The sequence below is a fragment of the Chiroxiphia lanceolata genome, chromosome 1 (genome assembly GCF_009829145.1).
Source record: "Chiroxiphia lanceolata isolate bChiLan1 chromosome 1, bChiLan1.pri, whole genome shotgun sequence".
In the NCBI taxonomy this organism is placed as follows: domain Eukaryota; kingdom Metazoa; phylum Chordata; class Aves; order Passeriformes; family Pipridae; genus Chiroxiphia; species Chiroxiphia lanceolata.
In genome coordinates this window covers 34,634,707-34,644,930 of record NC_045637.1, presented here as the reverse complement: position 1 = coordinate 34,644,930, position 10,224 = coordinate 34,634,707, and the positions used below count along the sequence as shown (strand labels likewise).

Sequence of the window (10,224 nt, the reverse complement as noted above, 5' to 3'; positions counted from 1 at the left end):
GCTCTAGTCATATATTTTGTAGTAGCTGAACACCTGGAGTGTTCTTAATAGGCAGGATTTTAGAAGTTCAAGAGCTTGAAAGAAGCTGTTTTGTTGAATAAAGACTTTTAACATGCATCCCTTTTTGCTTTGAAGTACTTGAAATTAAGACATTAAGTAACGAATGCTCCTTATTTTAAAAATGACAAAACCTACTGTTATTGCTGAAAGCAACAAAAATCAGTTTCTAAACAAGAAAAAATTCTAGTAACTATTAATTTTTACGTACAGTTTGAAACTGGAAAAATGTATCTTTTTGGGACAAAAATGTTGTTCTAGAAAGTCAGTAACAAAAAAAAAGAGAAATAACTGCATTTTCAGATACAATGTCTTCAGAAACTATCAATTTTAGGTTCCTAATACAGTAATCAGGCAATTAGTTCCAGATTTATGGAAGTTTAGTATTTTTATAGTACATTTAAGCTGAACGTGGTGAGCTTTTATGGAAATGCTGAGCTACTGTAAGACTTACCAAGAGTTCGTAATAAAACAAACTGCATTCCTAGTGCAAAGGGCCGCTCTCCATCTTCCACAGACCTAGTAGGCAAAAAGAAAACTCCATTATAGAAAAAGCCACAACAGATAGTCATCATGGTATGATCTGGCTCTACCTCATGGTTTTTTTCTAAGCTATGGAAAATTTTTGTCTAAATTTCTTCTATTTAGCTTCTACTATTGTTAACTCTTCTTGCTGGGAAAAAATACTGCCAACCCCTCCTGAACCTGCTTAATCAAAATCTCAATCATGCCTTTTAACCTTTCTTTGCATAAGGCCTGAAGAATTTGATCCAAACCCATTAAGGAAATTTAGAGAATCCACCCAAAATGTTTATGGCTTCATATGATAGCTTTCTATTATTTCATATGTCTTAATTTATTTTTCTTAATCTTTTTGATGTAAATTACAGTTAATGGATAACTAAATTTCTGAAAGATGGACTCAGCTTCTGAATTTAACAGATCTCTGTGTAGCTTAAGCATTTTGGAGCTACTTTAGGAAAAGTATCAGAAACATCCAAACAGTCTCCTTAAACGCTGCTCCTTTTTGATAGAAGTAATATAAGATTCTTTCAATTGGTTTCAAAGGAAAAATGTCTAGCTTACAAAAGACAAAATACAAAGTAACAAAATTCCACAGTGCAACTACAATTTCAATAAACCACAAATTATCTGCTGATTTAAAAAATATTTTCAATTCTTAACCTAAAGGTCTGAAATTAAGATAGACAGCTTCTAATGACATTGAAAACATAAGACAAAAAAACACAAAAAGTCTGCAGTCAAAGAGGTGCAGCTGTAAAATCAAGGTTTGAAGTCAAGCAATTGAGAAACTGGGGATACAACTTGGGCCACAAACCTTGGACTGATGTACTAAGCACAATATGTGGTTTGGGACTGTTCATGTGTGTGGGCCACCATTTTTTTACTGAACACTACAAAATCCTGCTGGAGATCTCCCTTATGCACCTCACTATTTTGAGGCTCACTGCAATATTAATGCTCACTGATTGCAGTTTGCCTTTGTGTGACTGCAATGCAACAACAACATTTTTTTATAAGGACTACTTTATAGGTGGAAAACCCAGAGACAGAAGGAATAAAGTCAGAAGTCTCTGAATTATAATGGTGCTGTGCACACAGTAGTTGAGGTAAGGCTGCATGAGCAACTGGAAGTCTGACATGCCCACCCCCAAGTGCCTGGCTTCACTGTCCTAAGAGTGATTTTTGAACCCATTTTGTAGACTTTTTGAAAAGAAACTGAAAAATAAATTCCACAATGTGACATGGCACGTGCCCTCCATGTGTCAGCAGCAGGCTTCTGCATAAACCTTAGCCCCTTGAGCTGAGAAAATGACAGCAAAAGAGTGCTTGTCCTTGCGGGGGATGAGACAAAGATGTCTGCCAGAGGGTTTCTCAGCTGTGCTCACAACTGAGCCTAAGGATAGCAAAGCAAAGTCCTGACCTGCCTCACATTTTCTAAGGTTCCACAACCTATTACAAAGATTTGCCATTATTAGTATTTTATAGAGGACTATTTGTGAGCAGTAGCAGAACATCAGCAGTCTCAGAATATCAAAGTGAAGCTCTTAAAAGACAACACTACCAGGAGAAAATCCCACTGGCTTGGGAAGACCATTCTCACAGTAAGAAAAGGCCCAAGACTGGTTTAAAGAAAAGCTCAATTTGAAGACAAATTTTACACAAAAACAGGACAAAAGGTGTCTCTATGTTAGCAATTAATGCAGCTAAACAGCTAGTGATGAGGACCTGACATGTACACCACAAGCATTTCAGGTTTTGTAGGGATTTGCTTCAGATCAGCTCTAACCTGGTCCCAGGGACAGCATGCCCATTTGCATCTGGATCATTTTGGATGTGCTTCTGAAGAGCATCTGAAACACTGGAAGAGGCTTCCTAGAGAGGTGGTTGATGCCCAATGCCTGTCAGTATTTGGCCAATGCCCTTATTAACAGGTTTTCATTTCTGCTCATCCTGGAGTGTCAGCAGTTGGATGATTAGAGAGACTATTTACAAGAGCATGTAGTGACAGGACAAGGGGAAATGGCTTCAAACTGAAAGAGAGTAGGTTTAGATTAGATTAGACTGTGAGGGTGATGGAACAGGTTGCCCAGAGAAGCTGTGGCTGCCCCATCCCTGGAAGTGTTCAAGGCTAGATTGTACTGGGCTCTGAGCAACCTGGTCTAGTGAAAGGTGTCCCTGTCCACAACAGGGCAGTTGGAACTGATGATCTTTAAGGTCCCTTCCAACCCAGGCCATTCTATGATTCTATGATCATTGTAGGTCCCTTCCAACTATTCTATTCTATTCTATTCTATTCTATTCTATTCTATTCTATTCTATTCTATTCTATTCTATTCTATTCTATTCTATTCTATTCTAATCTTCCAGCTCATCTCCATCTGAAAGGAACTTACTTCCTGAACTCTGAGATCTTCAGCTTCAGATCTCAAACCAAACAGACATCTTCAAACCATTCCCTTTGTCCTTCTGTTACCAGCAGAACCAATGCTTATGGGTGTGCTTTGTAAATTCTAGTAAGTAATTTTCCTCTAATTCTTTCTCCTTCTCTTTAAACAGCAGTAACATATATTATACAAATACAAATTTACTTTAGCAGTATAGCACACTACGTTTTCTCAGCTCGCTTGTCTTTAAAAATCAGGAGAACTTCACTTACAGGTGCTGTATTTTAAATGGACTAAGATGTTATAGGGAATGATTATGTTTATTAAACTAGATGGCAGAGATGGGAAAAGCCAATCCAAAAATCCAAATGCTTTTTTTCAAATTGAAAAATAAATGCCACTGCCTTTTCCTACAAAGACTGTATTGTTCTCTATCCTTAAATGACCACAGTGATGACACCACTACTACAGCAGAAGTTCAAAATTCTGGTGAAGGAAAAAAAGGGAAGACTCAAAACCAGGCATGTGGTAGGAATGAACAATTTTAGGAGAGAGAAAAAGATAATTTTAAATAGTAACCTTTTTCATTTGCATTTGAGAATCCAGACCATTGCTCTAAGAAAAATTCAGGAGTAATAATTTTCTTACATGATGTGTTACTTGTTTTTAATTTATAACACCTGGAATTCACTGGTGGCTTCTTGTTTCCTAAAATGGGTTATCATGTTATATATTCTAAATACAAGCAAGTTTCACCCTATCCCTGTCAGCCTTATTCTATCTACTTTTTAAGGATACACGAGCTTGACAGGCACTGGTGACAGCGGGCATAGCAAAAATACTTCAAAACCATCACTGAGTTCTCACCTGAGTGTCACTATAATTGCTGATGGCTGGGCACATGCTGTTATGAGGGTAACAATGAAGAGAAATATCAGGAATGGGATAAGTGTGTTGCAGGTTCGATCACATTTCCCAGAAACAGCGTAGCCATTCTCATTCAGGTAGGTTTTGACAATCACCAGCCGGAGCTGACTGCGTTGGCCCACTGTTGGTGGAGTGATCACCTGGCGACTCTGGACACAGGCACATTCTGTGTAATTTCTTACCTAGGGAGAGCAGAAAAGAACATTTTCATATGAAAAAATCTACGTAAGAAAGACATGGTATGACAGTCCCGTAGTATTTCTCAATCTTCTGCCTTGAGCACTATTACACCAAGTACAAGCGAAGTTACCTCTCCAACTAATTTTAAAGCTGATCGGGACTCTCCATGATGAGATTGCTTTCCATTGCTTTATTTAGTCTGAGTTTTAAAAAAAAAATCTGGAATATTTTTGGAAAATTCTGCCAAGACAATTTAATCAGTTCTGACAGGGAGGCTAGAGAAAAATATTGTTTCTGCTGTACTACAAAAACTGTGAGGAAACACTCCTTAGGCAGCACTGACAATGCTGTATTCCGAAATTTGGCAGGCTGCTGACTTTCATATTCAGGCAATATCTTCTGCCATCTTAATGGAAAGCTACCCAGATCTGGCCAAAGAGCAACAAGCTGCACTTCATGCTTGAAGTCCAGGACCTTCCATCTGGACGTAGGTGTGGATCTGGACAGCAGCAAAAACACAGAATAAGGGGAAAGCAGAGACTCAAACAGTGAGACTGAAGGACATGATGGATTCCTAAATGGACAAAGAGAATGAAATTAAGTGACTGAATAAAGAAGTAGCATTTCACAGGCAAAGGGGACTGTGATTTGATCAAGGTGAGGAAGAGCTAGATCAGAAATAGTCTTCTTTCACATTTATTCTACTTCTGTTTTCATCTAATCTCATGCAAAGGGGTGTGCAGCAGATCAGAATATTCCAGTGCTAGAGAAGAAATAGTTCAGGACCTATAAGATGTTACAGGAAGGAGCTTTTTGTGTCAATTTTTACATTCATCAAATAGTAGACCACATGCACAGAGGCTACAAAACCCTCTTAAGTTTGCAAATTTAAGCACTTGGATATCAGGACATATTCAAATCACAGTTGTTTGTCAATTTTAATGTATACCTTTGTATGCATCCATGCTATGATATAGCCTCACATTTCTTCCCATGGGATTTAGCTGAACATCTTAATATATCTATTTATCCAGGATTTTACCTCTCATTTTCAAAATGTGACTCTAGGTATTTTTTTCCTCACACTAAACAAATTCCACTACAAAGACAGAATGATTCATATTTCACATGCATTTTTCTATCCCACTCACTATTATAGCTTAGCTTTTTCAGAAAGTATCATTTATCTTCAAAACAGTTATGAGATGAGGTATTGATGTTGTTATCTCTATTTTGTAGCAAAGTAACTGAAACAGATCAAAAGTTTCACAAACATGGGTGACTAATTTGAGACAACTGGAATCCTTTTTTTCAGAATGTTTTCCATTAAATACAACTAAATATATTCTAAATGTAAATTTTCATGCACTCAAATACAAATTTAGGCACTCAGTGCATCTACAAATGGTACTTCTGGTTACTGTTCATGTTCATTATCCAGAACACGAAGAATTCACCATTAGCTGCTGAGTTAAAACTTCAGGCCATGAAGCATCTTTTCTTAAATCATAGGAGGAGATAGTATGTTTCAAAATCTGTACTGAAGAGCACATACTCCTAAATTATTTCCCTACTAAATTACTTGGCACCAGTTTGATATGAAGTGAAATGCAGCAAAGATCAAACCTATATCTTAATCCAGGAAAGCACAAATTAGGTTTATACAGACATTGAAAGTTAACCACAGGCTCACATCACAGGCTTTTCCATATTGGGCCAAAGCAATTTTCTACTAAAAACCAGCAAGATAATCTAAAAAGAAAAAAAAAAACTTTAAAGGAAACTAATCTGTTCTCAGTGACATCTATATATGAGCCTGCTTTTTCAGATCTGACAAAGCTCAGTGGTGGACCTAACATCCTCCTGCTTCACAGGCTAGCTCAGGACTGCAAATCAGGAGACTGATACTTTATAAAGTAAGCTTTCTGGAAAGCATGATCAAGCCCTGAGAAAATCAATGTTTATATTACTTCTTGTCTTTCTTAATTATCCTTTTTTAAAGGAAAGTTCTGAAACAGAATTTAAGAGTTCCTTTTTTTAATGAAACTAGCGTGACCATAATGCTCTGTTGATATTTAAGTCAGATTCTACTTTTCAACTGTTTTCTTGTGCCCAGTCCTCAAAACTGCCAAATTTTCATGGCTTGATTTTACCATCAGGATGTCCTTCTCTCCAGTCCAGCATAATTGAAATACTGGGCTGTAACAGAAAATGCTTTTCAAAGAAAGAAAATGGATTACTAACATCTTTTAAGTTCTGGTTATTTGAGTTTGATGACAGCCCCTTCCTTTAGCCTGGATGAGGTTTAGAAAAAGGACATGGGAATGGTCAAACTGCTTTACAAGAGCAGAATACATGGGCAGTCTTCACTCAGCTGGACAAACAAAAGACCTATCAATACACTGGTGCAGGTTCAAGAGCTGCTTGTGCAAAATGATGAGGCTGACACAAACACCAATGACATTAAACAGGCCCTAACTAAATTTAAATAGAAGTTTAAAACAATTCCAACAACCCGAAGAGTTAAGTTCTTCCTTCAATTCAGAGAGGGAGTCAAAAAAAATCCCCAAACTGCTCTAAAAGGTAACACTGAGTTTGAAGAAAGACAGTATGACATGGCCACCCACATTCAGAGAAAGCTGAATTAGATGACACTAACTCAAGGTCCCCTCTCCAAGCCCTGCAGGAACAGCAGAAATGCAGGCCACTGCCCTCAGGGATTTTGGGGTCTATACTGGAAACACCAGCCCTCTCCACCCTGTGGCACTCTCTCAGTTGGAGGGTTCACTTGGTACAAATGAACTTGTGCCTCAAATTTGTACATAACTGAATGGAACAGGGGTGGGACCATGCAATAGTAGCATTATCAGCCTTTCAGAACATGGAAAGATTCAGAGATGGACAAGTCAGCTGTAGAGCAATGTATCTGAAGCTTAGAGGAGAGATACTTGAGCCAGAAACTGAGCAGTCTTTGATCTGCACCAGTCCCGTGGTGCTACTCACGGGTGTGAAGCACTTACCCCTGTGCTGTGGTTTCCACCACTGATGCAGCCAGCTAGACAAGGATTAAAATACGTTATTCCATCTGATCCACAGACAGGCTCGTATTCATGAATCTTACATCCACAGTTAACATTACAGCTTCCAGTCAGATTCCTGTGGGCCATGGCAAGAGTGGGACTGAAGAAAGGAAAAAGAACATGCTAGTAAAGCAAGCACAGACATCCAAATCCTCCTGTAGAGAGGGAGCAAACATCCTACTCATTAACTCTGGAACTTAGAGCTGATTATCAGAAAAAAACTGCATTAACTCTAGGTTATGTACATAACTTAAATAATACAGAAGAATACTAAAGTCATTCCTGCCATCAACTAAAAACACAATGAAAGACATAATAATAAAGTTTCAAATTTGTATCATATTTGTCTAGGTAATAGCTGTATTTTTCCCCTGTTTTTTTTTCCTTTAAGAGTTAAGACACCGCTATTTTATATGCCTATCCTAAGCTGTTGATTACTAGTGAAAGGCTCAGTGACAAGGTGTAAGCATTCTGTGAACTAATGTGAACTAACAGGCATCTCTTCCCACGTACCAACAACTGTTCAGAAAAATTACTGCTTATATTATTCATATGTACATGTGAAATCTACATGAAGCTCTCAAGATCTGAGAGACTGTTCTGCTTTTACTAAATGTGTGTAAAAGAACCAATGCTCCATTTGCCCTAGACCATTCCCCGAAATCTGGCCAAAGCTCAATTTTCTAGGTGCTCCCCTGAAGGGTTTGGTGATATAGAATGAAGGAACTAAAAAGAATTTCAAAGCTGAAGGAGATGTACACACCAAAGAGCAGGTTCTTCACTATTACTGCTCTAGTGAAATCCTGTAGTTGCAATTCAGTAAGCCACATCTAATACTAATTAATATAATCACATCTAGTATTACCTGAAGGCATTGTGCCAGAAGGTACCTGAAGATATAGGAATAAAGTACTGTCTTTTATCCTTGCTATTTCTGAACATGCTAGTTCAGGTACCAAAAAGAAAATAACTGTTCCACTTCAATATACATACAGACACACCCTGAAACCCAAGTTATTTGCTGCTGTCATTATGCAGCCAAATTACAAGTGAGATTTTTTTAAATGGCCCATATTATATTTTAATCTATTTTTACTACACTTTTCACATTCTCTGACTTGTTTCAGATTGCTAAATTAATTTTAATAAGTGGTAAAGCAAGTGGTTTATTGTTGGTTCAATTTTCTGCATCTCATTTGTAATTTCACCTTGGTTTAAAATGCTGTCAGCAACACGAATGCATTAAGGCAATGGAAAAGTTACCTGAATTATCTTATTCATACCAATCTATTGCCAGGTGATGGGGTTGGCTGAAGCTAAGGGCCATAGCTCTTATTTCCTAAATCCCCTTCTGTGTAAAGAAATCATGGTTCCTGAATTTGGCACCCACACTCCCTCTTCACTGCACAAAGTGATTCCAAGCCACTGAAAACTGAAAAGCAGCTGTTATCAGAATTTTCAGTTGAAGTTTATCCTATTACTTAGGACCCCCGCCACTTTATTAGGTTACTTTCTGTCATAGCTGCACTCTAGGATTTTAAGTGCTAAACAGCTGGAGAGAGGGTACCACACAGAAGGTGAGCAATTTTTGTAGCAACCAATTTCCTGACTTCCTAGCAAAAACACACTGTCAGGCAGTTCTTATCTCCTCCACAATAACTGCTAAACACAGTGGCCAATGCTAATAAAGCAGGTATCAGTGGGAAACACACATACATGCTTTATGAATTCAGATATATTTCAAATGTTTCCTTCCCATCTTTGAGTCACAGTAGTTGAAATACCTGCACCAATATGGCTCCCTAAAACTTCACAAGAGTCTATGCTTAGTCTCAGAGAGCTCTGGCCAAAATAAAAACAGTAGCTTACTTCACTTCAGTAGTCCTTGAGAATAGGCATGATACTCACGTCTGAGATTCAAGAGTTAAAAACATGGTTAATGTGGGAAAGAATTCACATTATTTCAAACATGTCCCAAAGCCTTCTTCAGTCCATGCACTCCTCTACATTCTCCACAGTAATCATAATGTCAGAGACCTAGTTTAGCTCAGAAGACAGGGCCATGCAGTCTGTCATCTGCATGGATTCGTGACTTTCCATAGCTAAAGTCCATAGTAGTTGAACAGGGAAGAAAGGTGGTGCTTTGAGAAGGCAGTTTCGGATAATTTTTTTATCTTGTGGGTTTTATTACAGTGGTATCAGAACCCTTCAGTGTGTTATTACGTTAGTTTGAAAGATTAAATACTTCATGTGTTACCTTTCACCAGTGTTTCAGAGACTGCAAGATGCTGCAGCTCATGGCTACAATCCCTGGTCTCAATCCACAGAGGGGTACAGCTTCTGGATCCACTCCCACAAGGCTGGATTTGCCCAGCTCTGTGTCACAAGGCTGTCCCTCCTTCATCTTCCTGCCCAATACTTTTAAACTAGTTGACAGTCTTTTCACAAATTAAGTGTCCACTGCATCATTTATCCAGCAGTTCACTGATTAGATATAAAAACCCAGTTCTAAAGAATACTGAAGCGATCCATGCAAGACTGAATGCAATAAAGAGGAGAAGTTGCAGGAGTGAAATTTAAAGGTCTTTTCCAGAAATTAGAATGTATGTATGAAAATTCTCAACTCCAGAAGAAGACTCTGCCCTTTGCCTTCTCACACCTGAGTGGTAAGCAGAGCTGCAGGCTCCATTGTATTTCTGCCTGCGGTGCATGTGAAGTCCAGTCCAGAAGATCTGAGTTTCTGAGAATAAAAGCCAGTATGATCCCTGCAGAATCTGCAAAACCAGATAGAGCTAAGTACTGAGTTCTGTTGGGGCATGAGTATTTGCACATGCACCATAAGCTAAAATATTGCCTTGGAAAATTACACTGGTATGCACAACCACTCCACACCAGGCACCACACTGTAATATTGAATTAACTGCTCTCAGTACTGCTCAATGGCCACTGCTGTTTAAAACTACCTCAAGTACCTCTACTCTAAGCAGATCAGTAGATATCAAGGGAATTTCAGCACCTCCTCACCCAGGCAGGAGCTGAACAGGAATCTGGATCCTCAAGATCCTGTACAC

The 10,224-nt window shown here is 38.4% G+C and overlaps 1 protein-coding gene across 1 annotated transcript in view; it reads right to left on the bottom strand.

The window, feature by feature from the left end:
- Positions 1-10,224, bottom strand: part of SLCO5A1 (solute carrier organic anion transporter family member 5A1) — a 76,006-nt gene that overhangs the window by 8,625 nt on the left and 57,157 nt on the right. The window contains exons 7-9 of the mRNA XM_032678237.1: positions 7,094-7,253; positions 3,834-4,075; positions 512-576 (exon numbers count right to left, since the gene is read on the bottom strand). Of these exons, the coding sequence (XP_032534128.1) occupies positions 512-576; positions 3,834-4,075; positions 7,094-7,253 (467 nt within the window). The remainder of the gene's footprint in view (positions 1-511; positions 577-3,833; positions 4,076-7,093; positions 7,254-10,224) is intronic.